The sequence below is a fragment of the Oryctolagus cuniculus genome, chromosome 14, assembly GCF_051225735.1.
Source record: "Oryctolagus cuniculus isolate XC-2025 breed Fujian yellow rabbit chromosome 14, ASM5122573v1, whole genome shotgun sequence".
Classification (NCBI taxonomy): Eukaryota; Metazoa; Chordata; class Mammalia; order Lagomorpha; family Leporidae; genus Oryctolagus; species Oryctolagus cuniculus.
This window is the reverse complement of record NC_142880.1, coordinates 85,928,496-85,950,410: the sequence shown is the minus strand read 5'-3', so window position 1 is coordinate 85,950,410 and position 21,915 is coordinate 85,928,496. Positions and strand designations below refer to the sequence as shown.

Genomic DNA, 21,915 nt, shown 5'->3' with positions numbered 1-21,915 from the left:
TTATAAGACTACACCCAACAAGTAGAAATCAAGAATTCCACATTGTCAAAATAAGCAGACTCTTTACACAGCTGAATGAGCCAAGGATGGGGAAGAATAGAGGAATAAACATAGTTCTAGTAAATGAAGAAAATAAGTTAACCAAGAAAAGCAAACATTGAATGAATTTAGCTCTTAAAGACCTTAGGGAAAAGGGAAAAGTGTTTCTGCTCAAAAACTTTTAAGGAATTTCATATCTGAGAGATTTTGCCCAGAATTTAGTGTATATGTTTATTGTATATCTAAATGCACGTTTACTTCCAGGAAGAGTTTCCTCAAATTTTTGTCTTTCTACTGTCATTATAAAGAGTATTCGTTTTATTTCCAGTGTACTCCAAAGTGCGGCCCAGGATTCAAGCATCGGATTGTTCTGTGCAAGAGCAGTGACCTTTCTAAAACCTTCCCAGCTGCTCAGTGTCCGGAGGAGAGCAAGCCTCCTGTCCGCATCCGCTGCAGTTTGGGGCGCTGCCCTCCTCCTCGATGGGTGACGGGAGACTGGGGCCAGGTAAGGCAGTCCAGGGGCAGCGTCTTGAGACACAAGTCTCAGGTCCCTGACTTGTTCCCTGGAAGGGCTTGAGAGAGGAGTAGCAGTTAACACGGAGAAATCTAAGAACTCTCACACACTCGAATGTGAGAGAATACACAAATGGGGCAGCTACTACATGGACACATGCACAGTTATGTTTTCTCCCACACCTAAAGGCTTCAGACTTTGACTTCTGTTCTGGATCCTCCTATTTAAAGTTAAACTTACATGAGAAGTAGTCTAGATGGTCAGAGATTTGAACAAGCTGGGGTTCTAGCCCCAGATTTTTCCCAATAACAAATCAATTGACACCACTGTCTTCCCACTTGGAAAATAGAGAAAAATCCCTACTATCCAATGTCTTATTTTTTTCTGATGAACATTGAATTGGAAAGCACGTGTGTATGGAGCTTTTAGTATATATTTTTATATTAGGTTCATTTCCATTTTATGTTTCAATTCCTATTTTTTTCTTTGAACTTTCTCATCTACTTTTAAATTGTGATGTCTTACTATAGGCCACTTTAAATTCTACTAAACAAATTGATTCTCATCACAAAACAACAATATGAGGTAATATATTGTTAACTTGGTAGACTTAGTCATGTTGTACATGATAGTCACATATTACCATCAATTAAAAACTATTTTTAACTTACAAAACCCTAAGATGACATATTTCCATAGATGAAAAATTAAATATTATCCTTCTAAGAGTACATTAGTTTATATTGAAAAATTAATGACCTCAAAAGTAAATTTCTAGGCAATCAATGCCATTATTCTCCTAATTGGCCATGTAGCTAGTCATTTTCTGATATCAGAGACCCAAATAAATCATAATAATAGCATATAATTATGCCAGTATGATGTTGCTTGTTCTCTGGACCTGCCATGACCTATTATTTTAGAAGTAGCTACCAAAATTCTGGCCAAAATGCAATTCTGCTGGAGTGTAGCAGTATCAATAAACCTCTTTAGGCAAACAAACAGGGCTCTATGTTCAGCCCTGGGGAGACAAAAGAAGATGAACATAAAATAATTAATACTTTGTAGCTCTATAGCAATAATTGGTTTAGTTTACAAAATGCTCATATGGAATCCACCTGATAAGGTTAAACATTGCATGCAATAAGTGTCAAAATGTAGAATGTGACTGTAGTTTCACAATAATAATTATTTCTATACTAAATAGTTTCACAATTATAATTAATACTATATTAAAGAATATGTATTGACATGTTTTAATAATTTTTATTTTAAGCCACGTAGGTATTTGCTTCCTTATATATTCTTTGTTGAAATGCAATATTATATAAAGATCAAAAGAAAGATAGCCAATTTGCAATTGGCTATCTGAGATGATTTTTTTTTTTTGACAGGCAGAGTTAGATAGTGAGAGAGAGAGACAGAGAGAAAGGTCTTCCTTTTCTGTCAGTTCACTCCCCAAATGGAAGCTACAGCTGGCGCGCTGCGCAGATCCGAAGCCAGGAGCCAGGTGCTTCCTCCTGGTCTCCCATGGGGTGCAGAGCCCAAGCGCTTGGGCCATCCTCCACTGCACTCCCAGGCCACACAGAGCTGGACTGGAAAAGGAGCAACTGGGACAGAACCAGCACCCTGACCGGGACTAGAATCCGGGATGCCGGCGCCACAGGCGGACGATTAGCCTAGTGAGCCGCGGCGCTGGCCAAGATGATTGGTTTTTGCCCCTCTTCCAGGCCAGCTCGCTGCTGTGGCCAGGGAGTACAGTGGAGGATGGCCCAAGTCCTTGGGCCCTGCACCCCATGGGAGACCAGGATAAGTACCTGGCTCCCGCCTTTGGATCAGCGCGGTGCGCCGGCCGCAGCACGCCAGCCGCGGCGGCCATTGGAGGGTGAACCAACGGCAAAGGAAGACCTTTCTCTCTCTCTCTCTCTCTCTCTCTCTCACTGTCCACTCTGCCTGTCAAAAAATAATTAAATAAATAAATATCAAATAATTTTCCTCCCAACTACAGATTCAGTCAACACAGTTTTTTAAAACTCAAAATAATCAATGAAAATGAATTTTCTTTTTTTTTTTTAAATGAACTATTTATTTACTTGAAAGGCAGAGTTACAGAGAGAGAGAGAGAAAGAGATCTTCCCCATCTGCTGGTTTCCTCCCCAAAAGATCACAATGGCCAGGACTGGGCCAAGCTGAAGCCAGGTGCCAGGAGCCTCCTCTGGGTCTCCCACATGTGTGCAGGCCCATCTTCCACTGCTTTCCTAGGCGCATTAGCAGGGAGCTGGAATCCAAAGTGGAGCAGCTGGGACTAGAACTGGCTCTCATATGGGATGCTGGCACTGCAGATGGTGGCTTAACATGCTGCTCCACAGTGCTGGCCCCAGAAATGTATTTGAAATATGCCTTAATACATTTTGATAATGCATTGATCATTTTCTATTAGAAAGTGGGAAAAGAAAAAAATCTCTGTGAATATCTCTGAGTTCTGTGGGTGCTTTCAGAGTTTTGCTTCTGTTTTTTTTTTTAAGCTGAGCAGGAGAAGAGAGAGAGAAGAGGAGAGAGAGGGAGGGAGAGAAAGAGGAGAGAGAAAGAGCGAGCTCCTATCCACGGGTTGGCACCTAAATGCCCTAGTGGGGCTGGGCCAAGGCCAAAGCCAGGAGGCAGGAAAGCCAGGAACGCTATCCAGGTCTCTCACACGAGTGGCAGGAGCCCAGTTACTTAAGCTGTCACCACTCCCCACCAGGGTCTGCATTCACAGGAAGCTGAAGTCAGGAGCTGGAGCCAGGAATTGAGCCCAGGTACTCCAGTGCAGGACATGGGACAGGAGAGTTTTAACTGCTAGGCTAAACTTTTAGCCCATTCTGCTTTGAAAGTTTTTGTCAACAATCCAATAGGTCTTCAATGTGTTTGCATTCTAAATGTCGGTAGCCCTGGTTTTTGCACCAGTTAGCTCCTCATTTCTTTGATCCCAGATTTCAATCTCCCTGGTGTTATGAGTGCTGGGCCCAAAGAACAGACCCAGCTCCCTTCTTTAGCCTGAACACCTGATTAGTCCCAGCTAAAACTAAGCCACTCAGAGGGTAATTTTAACCTGGAAGTAATGGAACCTTGAGTAGATGAAGGAGGAGGAGACGTGCTAATTGGTTAAGATCAGATCACTTCTCAAGTTTATGTGGCTGACAGTACCTAAGAAAGCTTGAAGTAGTTACTTAAACTCTTTCTCTGTCTTTTTTTTAATTGAACCCATAAGGAGGCCCCACAACTGTATCTGCTGTTGTACTGCACTAATATTTTGGGCAGATACCATGTACCCCCATAAATCATCAAGTTATTTACCTTCTTACCCACAACAAACAGGAGCAATAGTGAAGCTTTAGCTCTAGGATCTCTGATTATTCTACTTCATCACAAGACTTTTCTTACTGCACTCCTGCCAGAGTTTACCAGCCTTCCCTGGAATCATTGGAATGATAGTCCAAGAAATCCCCAGCTACTGTCTTCTGGGAACTATATTGCTTCTATTTTCTATGGTAATAATATCCTTGACTTTCCAAATCCATTCTATGGTAAACCTAATAATACACATCTCAAAGAGGAACCACATATAAGCTCTAAAAGTTGTATGTGTGGTATTTGAAGTAGTATCTCTTACGTCCTGAAAATTATTGAGATCAACATTATGTTTCTCTGTGTTTTTTGGATTTAGTGTTCTGCTCAGTGTGGCCTTGGACAGCAGATGCGAACTGTGCAGTGTCTCTCCTACACTGGACAGGCGTCTAGCGATTGTCCAGAAACTGCCCGGCCTCCATCGATGCAACAGTGTGAAAGCAAATGTGACAGTACCCCCATTTCCAACACTGAAGGTGAGTTTTCCATGGCGAAAGGGACTGTGGCTTTTACAGACTCACCTATACTGTTCCAGCATTTTCAAAGTCCCATAAACCCCCCATTGTACTATAGTTTGCATAGAGTATTTGTGAAAGTTGCTTATACACATCTATAATATTTTCCATGATTCTGACTAACTGACCTTATAAAGTCACTTAGCATCTCTAGAGGTAACTTTACTATCTAGAAAATAAGAGATTAAAGTGGATAATCTCTAAGGTCACATCTAACCTAATATTCTGTATTTAATTTATACTAGAAATCTAGACGTGATTTCTAATGAACCACTCTTAAAAGTGAAAACTTCTGTTTTTTATATGATAATGGATTTCAGTCACTGAGAAAATTAAATTCATGCTTATTATATGTATAATGAAAATACATATTTGAAACTGTGTCATAAATGCAATTTTTCTCATTATAGAAAAAGTCTTTACATTTTAAAATTTCTTTCTTTTTCTTACATATGAGAAATCCCTTTATTAATGGCAGATGCCAGCCAAAATCCAGATTTTCATATTTAAGCAAAATAATCCATAGGCATTCATTCAAAATTCCTTGAATGTTAGTATGTACAAGAAATTATCAGAAATGTAAAGATAAATATGGTACAGTCTGCAAGTTCAGACTGCCTTCTTATATGAAATACATGCACATGAGGTATATCTGAAGCCATGAATTTAAGTTATGTAAGAAATCCAATTTTAAGGCCCTGCTTTTAAAAAAATGAATATAATAATCAAATAATTTGTTAATATTTTCATATGAAAATTATGTACTCATAAACCAATTCAAAAAGCTTTTCTTTCCATCTTCATCAGATCTATCCAGTATGAAGGGTGTTTGAATTATATTTGCTATTTTTAAATGTTTCCTTGGGAGTTTTGTTTAGGGGCGGTGGTGAGCATCTCCTAGGTTAGTGCGGAGACATCGCGTCTGTGCACGTGGCCTGCTCGCTGTAGCTGAGCCTCAGCACAGTCCGTGTACTTTCCTCTTCCAAAGAAGCACAGCTTTTCCTGCATTAATTCAAAGGGTCTGACGCCATCCACTTTTGTTTTGCCTCTTTGGTAAGGGACTCTCTGAAAATCCAGCTTTCCCTCTCTTAAAAAGGGCTCAAAATCCATGACAAACAGGAATTTTTTTTTTTTTTTTAGAAAAGACATGTCTTTTAAATGAACTAAATGCAAACAAATTTTTAGATCTTAGTGATCTAACTAAAAATATCTCTGTTCCATAAGACTGTAACAAGTACCTTTTAGCCATTATAAATTATTAGCAACATCGGTTTGGCAGTCTGTTTTTCTTTCAGAGCTGGAACAAAAGGTAGAAATGGGAAAGAGGCTATAGAGTGGTTATATTAAAATAATCCATGTCGGATGCTACATTAGACCCATTAGGTATACTGCCTTATTGCTCTCACGTACATAAATAATTCATTTCTCTGTATATATTTGTGTGCATGTGTGTGTTATATAATCCTAAAAATGGTCTTTTGAGAGTTGGAATTATTGAAGCACAGATATGGATAGTGACCTGCCTAAATTACAAAACTATCAGGAAATAATAGAGTCAATATTTGAACTCAGACTTGGCAGAGCCCATGGGCGTGTCAGTTTCAACTACATTTACATGCTATTCTTTCTTTTTTAAGATTTATTTATTTATTTGCCGGCGCCGTGGCTCAATAGGCTAATCCTCCACCTTGCGGCGCCGGCACACCGGGTTCTAGTCCCGGTTGGGGCGCCAGATTCTGTCCCGGTTGCCCCTCTTCCAGGCCAGCTCTCTGCTATGGCCAGGGAGTGCAGTGGAGGATGGCCCAGGTGCTTGGGCCCTGCACCCCATGGGAGACCAGGAAAAGCACCTGGATCCTGGCTCCTGCCATCAGATCAGCGCGGTGCGCCGGCTGCAGCGGCGACCATTGGAGGGTGAACCAACGGCAAAGGAAGACCTTTCTCTCTCTGTCTCTCTCTCACTGTCCACTCTGCCTGTCAAAAAAAAAAAAAAAAAAAAAAGATTTATTTATTTATTTGAAAGTCATAGTTACACGGGGCGGGGGGGACGGGGGAGGTCTTCCATCCACTGGTTCACTCCCCAATTGGTTGTGATGGCTGGAGCTGCTGCGATCCGAAGCCAGGAGCCAGGAGCCTCTTTCAGGTCTCCTACACAGGTACAGGGGCCCAAGGACTTGGGCCATTTTCCACTGCTTTCCCAGGCCATAGCAGAGACATGCTATTCTTTTTTTTTTGGACAGGCAGAGTTAGACAGTGAGAGAGACAGAGAGAAAGGTCTTCCTTTTCCGTTGGTTCACCCTCCAAATGGCTGCTAAGGCCAGTGTGCTGCGCCAATCCGAAGCCAGGAGCCAGGTACCTCCTCCTGGTCTCCCAAGCAGGTGCAGGGCCCAAGCACTTGGGCCATCCTCTGCTGCCTTCACGGGCCACAGCAGAGAGCTGGACTGGAAGAGGAGCAACCAAGACAGAATCCAGCGCCCCAACCAGGACTAGAACCCCCAGAGTGCCGGCGCCAAAAGCGGAGGATTAGCCTAGTGAGCCGCAGTGCCGGCCAGAGACATGCTTTTCTTAATTCAGTCTTTAAACTGGGGTATTTTGAGATGAAAACAGAGCTTCTGGTTGTGAAGTAGAGATCCTCTGGTATGTGTGTCAGCCTCATTAAATAAATTAAGTCTTTAATCATTCCTGAAAGAATTGACTTTTAACATGCCCACAACAATTGATATATTGAAGTTAAGTTCAGAATGTCATTTTACATAGTTTCAATAATTTCTTCAAAAGCATCTCTATAGCGAATAATTACTGTACATAAACTTTGTAGCTAAAGATGCAATATTATTTTCAAAGTGGGCAGATCATCATTTGCAACTGTGCTTATTTCTGCCTTAAAAATTATTTTAAAATTGATAGTTGTTAATCTGAAGATTTTGGATTATTTGTAGAAATATCTCATGGTCATTTCATCTGCCGGGCTAAATCATTTGTTAATATTAATCTGAAGTTAGAAGTTAAGGCAATATTTTTAGACTTCTCAGTAAAGAAGGAAACTTTTAGGAAATTATTAATTCTGCAGAATATGACTAATGTTAGAATTGTTATTACCTAAAGCAGTTGACTCATTGAAAAGGAAGAGAATCACCCTCCTTCAAAATTAGATTTGAAGTACAAACAACATGTCTGTCCTATTTAATGTTCTCCTTAACTTCCTAGTGGCATATATAAACTTGATTTAAATGCCTGAAGTTACTTGTTAATTTAATTGGCAGCTAATTATTGAGTTCTTCCTGTGGCCAACCTCTGCTTTTCCTTATGGAAAATTAAGATACATTAATAAGTTCATAGGCTTTCAAAGAAAACACTTACGTAAGAATTAAAAACAATTATTTTTAATTTGAAAGTGGAAGATGGAATGTGTTTATGTGGAGCTGTTTATGCAAGGGCTAAAGGACTCAAATGATGGACTGATGATTTCACTAGTTTTGAACAAGGCAGACTTCACGGACTAAGTGATCTGTACTGGAGCATGGCATTGGAAGAGCCCAGTTTGTACCCTGGTAAAGTGGATAAAACATTTGAGGTTAATCCTAAGTGTCCTCCACCACATAGATTTCATTTATTTATTTGAAAGGCAGAGAGAGAGAGACAGAAACAGAGAGAGAGAGAGAGAGAGAGAGAGATCTTCCATCCCTGGTTCATTCCCAAAATGGCTGCAGTGGCCAGAGCTGGGCTGATCCAAAACCAGGAGACAGGAGCTTCATCTGGGTCTCCCACGTGAGTGCAGGGGCCCACATACTTGGACCATCTTCCACTTCTTTTCCAGGCACATTAGCAGGGAGTTGGATCAGAAGTGGAGCAGCCAGGACTTGAACCAGTACCCATATAGGATGCCACTGTGGAGGCTTTACCCATTATGCCGTAGTGCCAGTCCCAAACATATAGATATTTAATAATCAGATAACATGGATTACAAAAGAGATGAAGCCCTTGCATGAAAATAATGCAAGAGTGGCCCAAGTGCTTGGGCCCTGTACCCACATGGGAGACCAAGAGGAGGCACCTGGCTCCTGGCTTCGGATCAGCGCAGCGCCGGCCGCAGCGGCCATTTGAGGGGTAAACCAATGGGAAGAAGACCTTTCTCTCTCTTTCTCTCTCTCTCTCTCTCTCACTGTCTGTAACTCTACCTGTCAAATAAGAAAGAAAGAGAGAGAGAGAGAAAGAAAGAACAAAAAAAGAAAGAAAGAAGGAAAGAAAATAGAAGAGGATTCTCCTTTCCCCAGTACAGTCAGGTTCCTGTGACTCATGGTTCAGGGCGACTGAAACACCAGCTCAGCTGAGCCCCAAGACGTTACAATCCAGAGAGACTGCTTGGGATCTGAAATAGAGTCTTTCAGTTGAGTATCTATGAGTGAAATATGTCACAAATAGAATCGTGAGGATTTTTTTAACTACCAAGGTTTTGGTAACACCTCTTCCACCTAACATTTTATTATGGAAATAATTAAAAAGTTTCAAACATGCAGCAAAATGAAAAGAATTTCACCATGGACACTCATGTCATTAACATTTCATTGAATTTGCTTTACACATATTTATCCACTTATCCATCCCTTAAGGTTATGGTTTTTAAGTTAACATGCTGCACTCATTTAACCATTAATTCATTTGCTTAGCAAACATACTTACTGTGTGCAAGGCACTGAGACTATAATACAACAAGGTCACGTCTTTATAGGGAAGAGCATAATTTAGTTGAAATGGAAACATGCAAACTAATGATTTTCACCGTGTGAGCAGTATTGTGATGGGTAGAAAGAAGCTACCCTAAGTGCACAGAGCAGTGGGTGATCAGCAGAAGCATCACAGAGAAAGAAAACTTGACCTGGGCACTGGGAAACAGTTTACCAAGAAGGCATTCCTGGCAGAGGGTGAGGATATGCTGTCATGCGGGCACGCATGTACCTCACTCTGGCTGCAGTGGGTTGTCAGATGAGCAGGCAGTGGAGATGGGGCCACAAAGGTACAGACAGGAACTTGATTTTAGAGGATCCTGTGTATAACAGAAGGAAGTTAGAACCTTATGGATTGTAGGGACCAAGTAAAGAAACTTGGGAAGTGACATGTTCAGGATAGCAGGAGTGTAGAGGTGCATAGAGCAGCCTTGTGTGCAAGGTGAACTAGAAAAGTGTTATCAGAGTCCAGGCCAGAAATGAAGAAGGCTTGAACTAAGGTTAATATGATAATGATGATAATGGAGGATGGTGAAATGGGAAAAATTAAAGTGGGAAACAGAGTAAAAATAATCTGATGAACAGTTAGTCATGCAAATGAGAGATGCAGAGGTGTTTCAGGATGATTCCAAAGTTTCAGATTTAAGTAAGATTACCATTAATCATGCTATGAAATTCATACAGCAGTAGAAAAGGTAAATACCTTACTCCCTCCCGAAGCCATAATAAAATAGAATTTAAATAAGATAACAGACAATAAAGTAAATGGAAACTGAAGAAATGGATGGAGGTTAGGGCAACAAAAAAAAGGGGGGCATAAGAAAAAGAAAATCAGAGATAGGACATCAAGAAATTAAAGTGATGAGAGGGAAGTGGGAGGAGAAGAGACACAATTTGCTGTACTCAACATCTGCTTTCAGTTGTTTGGTCTTTGTTTTTGTCTGAAAGCTTCAACAAAGGGTTAAAGCATTATATATGTGATCTTGACAGACTGCCACTGATGAGAGTAACATTACGGTGCTGCTAAGAGTGAATTATAGATATGCTGGGCACCACTGCATTTGAAATACTACACAGAATAATTTTTCAAGGTGCATATGGCAACTGGGACTAGCTTTCTCAAGCTCACCTGAAATTCTATCCAAAATGCCATGTTATTCATCTTTCATGCAGTTTCAAATTCTCTTGTAGCTTATGTGGTAAGTCTTTTCAGTTTCTCAGTAGCGCAAGGCACTCTGTCATCTAGTATTTATTGCTGTGAGGTAATGAGTCATGGTGTGCCATGAGCTGGTAACCGACCCAGGAAAGGTGTGGTTAGTGTACATTGGTTTACTGGCCCAGGAAGTCTAATGGTAGCTTTGGTGGGCACAGTCTCTCTCATGTAAACAACTCTGGGAATGCCAAGGCAACTCCCAAAATCTTATAGCAAGGTCAATGGAACAAAACAGCTACAGAATTTAGATTTTAATGTGCAATCTTATGTATTAAAATCAGGGAAGGGAATAATGAAGGTCATTTGAAGACTGATTTCCAGGAAGTGAGGAGGCAGTTTTTCCTTTGCCACTTCAGAGAGTTCATAATCCATTTAGCATTCAGGTTCACATTCCTGGCTGTCTGGTTGGAGGGAACCATGGATTTGGGTTGGGACAACGGTAGTTTGAGGTTGAATGGGGTAGCATCTGGAGAATAAGAGAAGACTGAATAAAAAGAAACTAAGAAAACAAAGAGATAAAAGAATGGTTTAGTCTATGGTAAGATGAAAACCAGGAAGCAGGCGTCTGGTATAGAGGTTAAGGTGCCATTTAAAACACCCACATCCCACATTGGAATGCCGAAGTTTGAGTTCTGGTGCTGCTCCTAATTCCAGCTTCCTGCTAATGCCCACCCTTGGACACAGCAGATGATAGCTCAAGTAGTTGGGTCCTTGCTACCCATATGCAAGAACTGAACTGAGTTTCTGGCTTCCAACTTTGGCCTAGCCCAGCCTTTGGCCATAGTGACCATCTGTGGAGTAAGCCAGCAGATGGAAGATTCCTTCCTCCCTTCCTTCCTCCCTTCCTCCCTCCCTTCCTTCCTTCCATCCTGTCTCCTTCTCTCTCTTCACTATTCTTTTCCTCCCTCCCTTCCTCCCTTCTTTCATTCTTTTCTTCCTCTGTCCCCATCTCTGTCTCCTCCTCCCCCCATAACTCTCCCTCTGCCTTTAAAATAAATAAAATACCAAAAAAGTTTTTAAATTATTAAATCAGAACAAAGTTCAATAACTGATCATCTTGTTTCTGAGATGAAAAGTCGGTAGACTGTTCCCATTGCAATGAATACTGTCAAATTCCAAGTGAAACACCATCTCATCCTTTTCTTGTCTGAGTATGTAACGTATTAAGCTGAAGTTCAGCTTTATCAGGAAAAGAACAGTGAGTGCACACATCTGCACCTCTGGTCCTGCAATTGCACATGCATAGCCTTTGCCATCTCACTTCTCACCAGGCTCTGTGTTTACAGGGGTGCTTTGTCAGAATCACAGCTGCTTGTGCTTTTTCAATCCAAAAGATAGACTCTGAGGTAATTAAGTCATAATTCCCCACTTAGCTCTGTTCTTCTGAATCTCATAAAGAGCTTTCAGGCTCCGAGAGTACGAATTCTCTCAAAAAAGGTGAAGGATCAGCCTGGTTCTGGTTGTGGAGGGATCTGACCCTGAGTATCCCAGTTCCCTTTAGTGATATAACGTAGACAAATTTTGCAACATTTGATGAAATAAATACAAGAGCACTGCATCTGAGGAGTTGGTTTTGTATTCCTTGGACTAAATCCCAATGAATCTGAATCCAGTTGTATCCTACTAAGCCTATGTTCAATGTGAATTTTTGAAAACATGTCTTTTAGGTTAGGGTTTTGAAAGATTAAACCACTTGGAGAAAAAGCTCATTGGAGTATCAATAATAAGTATATTCTTGTGTTGTCTATGAAACAAGCTGCCTAATTTTATCTTTCAACTCTACCAAAACTGAAATTACCCGTGAGAACTACTACAGCATACCTGGCAAGTTCCCTACGATTCTAATCATGGATCTAGTCCACATCCAAGGGCCTAGGGCCTGGCTTTTGCCCTTGATGTGTTCCCAGGTCTCCCTGAGGAGAATTATGGAATACTCCTTAAATTGTCATTTCTAGAAATCTCTGGCCTTGGGGAAGGTACAACTATTTTTTTCAGGTTTGTGGAACATGAAAATAAAGGAGAATAGTTAGGTCCACAAAATGTCTCCTAGAAACCGCACAATGAGGACTTCTTACTTCTGATATCTTGATGAGGAAAAAAGGTAGAAAACATGCCTGTTCTACTCCCAGGAGAGTACTTGCAGGTACATGATGATGTTGGAAGAGTAAATCGGGCTGCTTCATCTTAACATCCTTGGCCGGCGCCGCGGCTCACTAGGCTAATCCTCCGCCTTGCGGGGCCGGCACACCGGGTTCTAGTCCTGGTCGGGGCGCCGGATTCTGTCCCGGTTGCCCCTCTTCCAGGCCAGCTCTCTGCTGTGGCCAGGGAGTGCAGTGGAGGATGGCCCAAGTGCTTGGGCCCTGCACCCCATGGGAGACCAGGAGAAGTACCTGGCTCCTGCCATCGGATCAGCGCGGTGCACCAGCCGCAGCGCACCGGCCGCAGCGGCCATTGGAGGGTGAACCAACGGCAAAAAGGAAGACCTTTCTCTCTGTCTCTCTCTCTCACTGTCCACTCTGCCTGTCAAAAAAAAAAAAAAATCCTTGACTTAGACTGCACCACTTAAAGAGCAGTCAGTATGAGTGTATCTTCATGAAGAAAATCTGATAGTAAAGACCAACCCTCGAAACACATCATCTACAGTGTTTATGTGACAACAAAGAATTTCTCCTAAACCAGAAGATTCCATATGGATTTCCTACTATTGTTTATTTGCAGATAATTTACTGCTTGAATATAGAGAAACTTTTAATTTTTAAATATTTTAAGTATTAGCTAGGAATCAAGGATAACTGCAGATCATGCAGAAATCAAAACACAACATTTGTATCATAGAGTTGATTTCAGTTGGAAAAATATAGTTTAATTTATGTATTTCCCAAAATGATTTTTCTCACAAGAGAAGATTGGATTTTGTATTGGCTCAAGAGTAGAAGGGAGAAGATTATTTCATAATTTCAATGGATTTTGAGGATGAGGCAGAGGAATGAAGTGATTAAGTTTTATAATAAGGCCTCTTAACCACACTGGTATTATGTCAATGAGTCAATCCAAGAGCACAACAAGCCAGTCTTCTCTAGTTAGATGAAAGTGGCAGTCAGGTTGAATGTACCAATAAAATTTAAAGCTGTACTAATATTCTGAAGATTACATTCAGCTTCCTATAATAATGGGGGCTTAAAACTCTTTGTGTCAAAATCATGTTTTCAGTTAGATAGCTTTATAAAATTCAAAGAGAAGGATATAGCAAAGAAAATTCAGAGAAGGTGTAATTCAGGCTGTTTTATTTTATTTTTACTTTTTTTTTAAAAAAGGTTTTATTTGTTTATTTGAGCTCCAGAGTTACAGAGAGAGAGAGAGAGAGATCTTCCATCAGCTGGTTCACTCCTCAAATGGCTACAACAGCAGAGAGCTGGGCAAGGCCAAAGCCAGGAACTTCTTCTGGGTACAGGGGCCCAGAGATTTGGACCATCCTCCATTGCTTTCTCAGGCTTATTAGCAGGGAGCTGGATCTGAAGTGGCGCAGCAAGAACATTGAACCCTCGCCCACATGAGATGCTGGCGCTGCAGACAGCAGCCACAGCACCAGCCCCATAGTTCAGGCTATTTTAAATGCCTATAATCTAGAAATCTCCTTTTTTAAAAAACATTTTCCCCTTCTCTAAGGATGCAGAGCCAATTCAGAAAAAAAAAAACAAACCTGACTATGATGCCTCACATGTTGGCTTATCTGTGTTGTCTCAAGAATACAAAGTCATAGACAAGCAGAAACTGTTTGCAGTTAGAGACCAAGAATACTACCAAAGTAGAGTGGCTTTGGAGTCAGACAAATCTGAGTTCCAATCCCAGTTCTTAGACCAACTAGCTATGTGACCCAGTATGAGTTTCAGCAGCTTTCTGAGCTTAAGTTTTGCCAGCTGACTTGAAATAATGAAATATAAAAATATATAAAAACCTGACACAAAGAGGGATGCTTGGTAAATTATTTTTTTAGTGCTGTAGTTACTAAGTCCTTACAGAGTAAAAAAAAAAAATCAGAGAATTAAAAATAAGCCATGGTTGACCTTTGGTGACTAGATTTTTATCAGTCAAAACATTTAATGAACTGATTCTTCCAGTCAGTTCCTAGAAGGCAAAATGGAGAGAGTAGGAAGTGGATCTTCCACACAGCCCATCCTTCTTGGAAGTGCCCACAGTCCATCAAGGCTGAGTGTCCTTCTATAGCCTAGGAGTCTAATTCAGTATCTCATCAGGGCCTGTGTTCTGGGTTTTGTCAGTCCCAGATCTCTCCTCACCTCTGTCACTATCATGATGTACCTGTTCTTTCTGTACAAACATGTCACCCTTCTGAGAGCTTGTCTCTATTCATTTGGATGGGGATGCCAGAGAGGCAACACAGGCAGATGTTTCGGTGGTAACATTCAATGATGATGGAAGAGTAATGAGAACTAATAAACTGAGCCAAGGGCCACGGCACGTGCTTTGTATGCATGCCCTCATGCAAGCCCTACAGCATCCTATCAGCAGGCCTCTTCATGGTCTTCGTTTCAGAGATGCAGAATCTGAGGCAGAGAAGTGAGGTAACTTGGCAAAGGACAAACAGTGCTACAAGAAGCAGAGCCAGAGTGCCTCTCCAGCTCCACCTGACAGCAGATCTCCACTCTCTGATTTCCGAGTTGTGCTGCTCTGCTGCCGCAGGCCAGGGGGCACGCATCTGTCTCCCTCCCTCAGCTTGACCCTGCTTCCAGGACCCAAACAGCTTCCTGCTTTTACCCAAGTTAGTTGGGCACTGTGGGCATGGGGAATGTCAGAGAGGGTCACCCTGGCCGCTGGCCTCCCGCCCATCCCTAAGCTAGGCCGAGTACTGCCTCTGGATGAGGCCTGTGCAGAGAATCTTATTTCCAGCACTGACTTAAGAAGCAGTCTCCAGCTCTATTTGTAATAGCCTGAAGGTTGGCAGGGGGAGGGGAGCAGTAGGTGGAGATAGAAGCAATTTTCAAACACTATTTCATTCCTTATAGGTTATTTACTGTTTTATCAGATCCTGAAGTTTAAATCGAAAAGAAAAATCTGAATGTGCTTGTATTGTCATAAAGTTAATAAACGGTAAAGCTAGGATTAAATCCAAGCAGTCTGGCTTCTAATTTTATTTCCTTGTACTATTAAAACAACCAGTCCTCTTCTATCTGTTTATCAACTAAATCATTTTTATGTTTTGGCAAAGAAGGTCAAAGCTAAAGCTTATTTTGTATTTTAAGCAGTACTGCTAGTCCCTGTTGCAGAGTACGAGTGGTTGCCCCATAAGGAGGGCAATTTATTTTGTTTTGTAGAAGAATCATTTATTTATCTATTTGAAAGAGTGACAGGGAAAGAGACAGAGAGAGAGAGAGGGATCTTCCATCCACTGGTTCATTCCCCTAAATGCCTGCAACAGCCAGGGTTAAGCCAGACCAAAGCCAGGAGCAAGAAACTGCATCTGGTTCTCCCACAAAGGTGGCAGGAACCAAAATACTTGGGCTATCACCTGCTGCCTCCCAAGTACGTTATCAGGAAGCTGGGTCAGAAGCAGAGGCAGGACTGCACCCCAGGCACTGTGACGTGGGGTGCAGGCATCCCCAGCATCAGCTTAGCCTGCTGCACCACAGTGCCCATGTGGCCCAAGGAGGGTAATTTGGAATCAAAGATGAGGGACAGTACTTCAACAGAGAGATGCTTTTCTCATTATTTGAATGATTATATTGTCCTGACAATGTGTCCCTCTTGGTAACAATGATAAATTTTTCTCACAAAAATATTTTCAGTCTAAACTTTTTGTGATACTTTTATTGGTCATGACTCTTTGAGCTGAAAAGAAAAAAAAATACCAAGTGACCTCCAATTTTTTAAAATATATGGACGTCTTTTCAACTCATATTCAAACATGATCCACCAAATACCATCTGATTTCTTTTTTATTTTTTGGTGCAAAGTTTAAAGACTTTTTCTTGCCCTTCCTACTTTTAGCTGAAAATTGAATTGCCTGTGAAAAATTTCTATTCCAATTTCTAACTATTTTTCTCTTTGTCAGTCAAATCAAGAGTGAGAAAGTTTGGTGGTGGCAGAGCTTATGTTCTCAGAGGATTTGGGAGTTCCACGTTCAAATTTTAAGACTTTCATTGAAAGAGCCTTTAAAATGAATGAGATCTGTAAGACTGTTACCTTACTTCTCAATTGTAAGAACTGGACATTTTCCCAGTTCTTTGCATGTAATTTCCCATTTGTATCATATTGATCATGTACTACAGATTTGGTCTCTGAGAATTTTACTGAAGCCAGGAAAAGAACAAGCAAACAACAGCAAACCCTCAGTTGTGTTGTGCTGAACTTGTCCTAATTACCTACAGCAATTTACCCAGCATGCTTCAGCTAACCACCTGGAAAACGGAGAGTGGAACTTTGGTTCTGGGAGGCATATGAAAATTTAATTACTAGGTTTACACAAAGTATCTTGAAATCCCCAGATAAAAGTGACCAGAATACTGGGGAAGGATATCATTATTAGCAGCACTGGGATTGTGTGGCAGGGGCAAGGTTATTGAGACTCAAAGGCCCCAGGCCCCTCTTCTGTACAATGGCCCCCAGTCCCACCTCTGTAACAGCCTCAAGGGGAGATGGGGAAACAATCGTTTGTTCACCTTCTGGCTGCAGGAACTGTAAGACTGCAGCTGTGGCAATTCCAGCACGGAAGAGAAAACACACATAGGAAAAAAGAAGGCCATGTCTCCCTTCCAAATTAAAAAAAGCCATTTCTACATGTTTCCATAACCCACAGACTGCTGCCATTTGAGGCCAACCCCTCAAAGGTTTCCTCTTGGTCGACTGTAGTCGCTGAATCTAGGCCACTGTCAGCAGTCCTTTTCATTCACGCAGGCCCATCCGCGTGCCTCCCAGATGCAGAGGTTCTCGAGAGACGTGTGTACTTTGGTATCAAACAATGAAACTCATGTTTGATTTTGGATAACCTTGCACTGCTGAATAAAATAACCCTTGAGAAAGAAGCAATAAAAGCGCTGTAAGAAAAATGACTCATGTTTCCAAGCTGTCTAAAGTGATCACTTATCCCAACAAATGGTAATTCTTTCAAGACACAGTGGGCATGCACCATACTTATAAAAGTCTGGAAGAAAAAAAGCCTTGCAAACATTTTTTTTAAAAAAATGTTGTGTTAAAATATATCAAAAGAATGTTTCTGGTAGGCTGTACCAGACAGGGTATGCCTAAAAACAAAAACAAAAACCACATGGATCTGGAAGCCAAGGTGGATGGCTCCTGGGGGGGCGGGGGGGGGGGTCCTCACTGAACACCCAAGCACATTGGCTTGTTTGTGTACTTGGTTATGTGCCTCTAATTGTTTTCCATTGTTTGCCCCCATTCGTTAGAGTGCAAAGATGTGAACAAAGTGGCTTATTGCCCACTGGTGCTGAAGTTCAAGTTCTGCAGTCGAGCATACTTCAGACAGATGTGTTGTAAGACCTGCCAAGGACACTGACCCACAGAAAGCCAGAGAGAGAACCTTGTCATTTCATCATGGAAATGCGTCCATCAAAGAGAGCCACCCAGAGGAAGAGGGTTGATGTCCTTGCAAATGCATTACCCTGTGGAAAACGTAACCACTGGTCAGCCCTAGCTGACAGGATTTCAATATTATTTTAACTTCTGTGAAGTGGGATTTATTGATCCAAAGTGCTGGACACGGTATTAGGAGGGAATGCCAGATTGGAGAGATCCAAACAACACGGGGAGACTTGCTTACTGTGGAATGTTTGTGTTCTTTCGAGTAAATCCAATAGCCTGTTTACCTCCGTGGACCATTAAGATAATTTTTATTATGGACTTAGCAATGACACTGAATCCATTTGTATTTAAAACTGTTTAAAATGTAGCTGTTATGACTTGGTCAACTATGGAAGTAAAGAAGATTCAGAATTCCTAAGTCATAGCTTAAAAATATTTACTATACTCTATCTCACTACAGCAGCGCCACAACTTAAATTATAAAATGGGCTTTGAACTGTAACTTAAGGAGCAATTATAAATCAAAAGTAATGAGAGTTTGTATTATTTTTTCTTCCTTTCACCTAATTTCCTTAGGAATAATCCCCCTGTTCTGAACACTGCTGTGAGCCATATATAAAACTATATTAAACTGAACAACAATGAGGGACTTAGTGTGAAGCAGTGCATCAGTAACCGCAGCTGTGCAAGTCTATAAATTCAGTGCTAAAAGACTGTGGCCAACTTGCCATTGTGCAAGTGAAGCTGAGATTTCCATTAAAACTTTAAGAGAAAAACATTTCAATTTCGTGCAGAAGCCAGACCTGGAGTATGGCTGAGATGAAGGCACCAGGCCCTCTGCTGCCATCACAGAGGTTACCTTACTTCTTATTTGAGTCACCCCAACTCACTGTGTTTACACCCGCACCAGCTACAGAACAGCTCCTGCCCTGTTGCGTTGTTGCATGCGTGTTGTGCTAACCGAGATGATACCATGCAAAAGCTAGACTGGCTCGGTAACAACCAGACAGACCCTTTTGCAACTTGATGACAATTATGATGGGTTCCAGATGTCCTTTCTTTGATATGGTAGAAGGGCATTTATTTATATGAGAGCAAGTGTGTGTGTGTGCGGGCGCTTTTGAGTGTGTGGAAAGATGAGTGTGCTCCCACATAAACGTGCTATTTCTGAGTTTTAAAGGAGGCAAGGGATAACAACCAAAGAAGAAAGCTCGTGAAGACTAGAGATCAGAAAGCATACATTGTAAGTCACTCAACCAAGAATTTTGTATTATTTTTACGGATACTCTGAATGGCAACTAAATGTGAAACCCAGTTTCTTGGGCAAGTCAAATTCTAGAGTCACATCCACCTAAAGTAAAACGTCTGGCTCATATTTTCCCTATCCTCGAGTTTTGCATCCTTCTCATCAAAAGGCTCAACAACAGTGTTTTTTTGAAAAGGGTACTTGTTTCTATAGATGTTTTGTACTTGAAGACTTGTGGCTTGCAGCAGGTTCCAGAGGAATGTGCTTTGTGTCCAGCATGCCTCCTTTATTGTACACGTGTCCTCGGTGAATACGCCGACTCTACAGCTCAAAACTAAATGGCTGCTTGGTAGACCTGATACCTGCAGTTAAAGAAAAGGTTTGCTCAAGTTCACTGCTCTGAACCACACTTCAGTGTGTCATATGCACTGCAGCCTAATGTCGATGATTCGTTTTTGTTTGTTTTGTTTTTTTCTGAAAGGTAGAGAGACTCTCAGACACCAAAAAACAACCTAAATTCACACAGGTTTGCTGTATATGGTTGGCATGGGCTGCTTCCTCCACACTCAGTCGTGACTATCTATCTCATTACCTGGCTTCTCTCTCAGGTCCATGGTTCCCGTCCCTGAGCTTTACAGAGAGAGAGAGAGAGAGAGAGAGAGCTGTTGATGAAGAAGCATGGTGCCAGAGCCCCATCTACGCTACCCTTAGCAGACCAGCCCCAGTGCCATCTTGCCCATTCAGTGAAGGGAAGGCAGCCCATGGGCGGCAGGGCCTGAATTCTTGTGTTCTTTTTCAAAGAAAATGAACTTGGTGCTAATGTGCTGGTGAAATTAAATAAAGGGTAGATGATTTCTGCAGTAGATTAAGCATAGGTTTGCTATCATGATCTGATTTTCTCCAAGATAACTACCAGCTTATATTTTTATTTCAAAAAGATTTCTGACTCTATTGACTAAAGGCTACATTTTGCCTGGGGCCTGACCTTGCAAGGGCTTGTGTACTGTGCAGAGCCTCTGGGACGTGCACCAGCACTGAGGGCAGAATGCCAAGAGCTCCCCCTGGGGCACCTCAGACTACCTTTCAAGAGGGAACCAAGTACGGAATGTACCAGGATTAAACTTTTTAAATAAGCCATGAACATGGACCTGAGTAGGTTAATATATGTGTGTGTGTGCATATATTGCACAGCACATTACACTACCACTGCCACTCTAGCCACCAACATGGCTACATGATGCTTCATTCCTAAGCAGTAACAATAGGATTGTCCATGGAAGCTGGGCCACCAAGGTAGGCTCTCCAAAAGTAAGGAGCTGTACAGACCACTTAATGAACCCCAGGTACCCCACGGTGCCCCACGCCTGGGAGCAGTATCTGCCACTGGTGTAAAGGCCTACCAAAAACAGGAAAGGTAAAATGTACCCAAATGATTAAACTCCTTGAAATATATATGACTTCCAAACAGTCCACTTCATTAGGAACTTTTTTATTTGAGTGAATGTCACATAGGTATCCTTAATAATACAGAACAAAATTACTTTTGTATTATTGTGATTAGTTGTTGCTTATTATTTTATACTCAGTATTAATGTGGTACACTGTTACTTTTTTTTGCTTTTGTAAATTATATTCTAATTTATTGCCATGTTTCCTAACACTTGTCCTACATCCATTCTCCTGCTTGTAATGAAAATGAAAAAGTCATTGTAACACTTGATGGAGTGAAATTCCACACCAGGCACAGATTTTTTTTTTTGACATAGATAATTTAGTAAAAATAAAAATTCAGCTTATAATAATGATTCAGATGGAAGTTGTCTATTTCCTGAGAAGTTCATGTTAAACTTGCAGTACAAGAAATCTATGCTGTGGGATACCATATCTGTATTATCTGAATTATCTAGAAGTATCAGGATCAAGAGGATTTGTCACATCCTTCTCAGAGAGTACATCTGTTTGTACACATCTTAGTCTTGTCTACATTCAAGGACTTAAGCTAGTTCTTGTGGGGCTCTGTTTCCAGAGTAGCTACCTACTTACCAGGCAGCTACTGTGAGGCCAGGAAGGAAGTCCAGACTGGCCACTGCCATGTACCTCCTGTCACTGGGTATACAACTCTTTTGTCCTCCTTCCTTTCCTATCCATGTAACTTCTTAAGTATTGTAGAGAATACAAAATATTTCAGTGTGGAAAGGGTACTGAATTCAAACTGGGTGGATTTTTCTACTCAGATTCAGTGGGGCATAGAAACATGGTAGGCACATTTTCCACCTTCAGACATTTTCTCTTCGGCTGAAGATGAACCAGTGGCACGGTTTTTGTGGGATACTATAATAGGCAGTGATAACTCAGAAAAGCTTTGAATGTGCATACTTAGTTGTTTGAGTACTTTTATAGGGACAACATCATCATCATAAAAGAAGAGTAGGATGTTCAAGCATGGTGGTGCTTTACCCACTCCCATGTTCCATACACACATACCCAGTCTTACCCACTGCAGTAATCTTATTGGACCAAGTGAGGTTAGGTATTCTTGGGAGAGTATTGCCCCAAAGTCACTCCCAGTAGCCAAAATGGCTCAAGAATCATGAATATTGAGTTAATGAGAAGACTGTGGGTACCAGCCATTTTCACCTCTCTCTTCATTTTCAGAGGATAGTTCTTTCAGGGCTTGGCAAGATGAGAATATACCCAGGAAGTGGCTTGCTTTAGCTTGGATCCATTAG

General features: G+C 41.4%; 1 protein-coding gene across 3 annotated transcripts in view; it reads left to right on the top strand.

The window, feature by feature from the left end:
* The window catches only part of ADAMTS6 (ADAM metallopeptidase with thrombospondin type 1 motif 6), a 318,047-nt gene extending 297,056 nt beyond the window's left edge, over positions 1-20,991 (top strand). For all 3 annotated transcript variants that reach the window (XR_016220205.1, XM_089312802.1, XM_089312807.1), the window contains 3 exons: positions 368-544; positions 4,257-4,413; positions 17,805-20,991. Coding sequence is in view for 2 of the 3 variants with exons in the window: in XM_089312802.1 (XP_089168928.1) it covers positions 368-544; positions 4,257-4,413; positions 17,805-17,914 (444 nt within the window). In the remaining variant the exon portion in view is untranslated. The remainder of the gene's footprint in view (positions 1-367; positions 545-4,256; positions 4,414-17,804) is intronic.
* Positions 20,992-21,915: the final 924 nt, after the last annotated feature.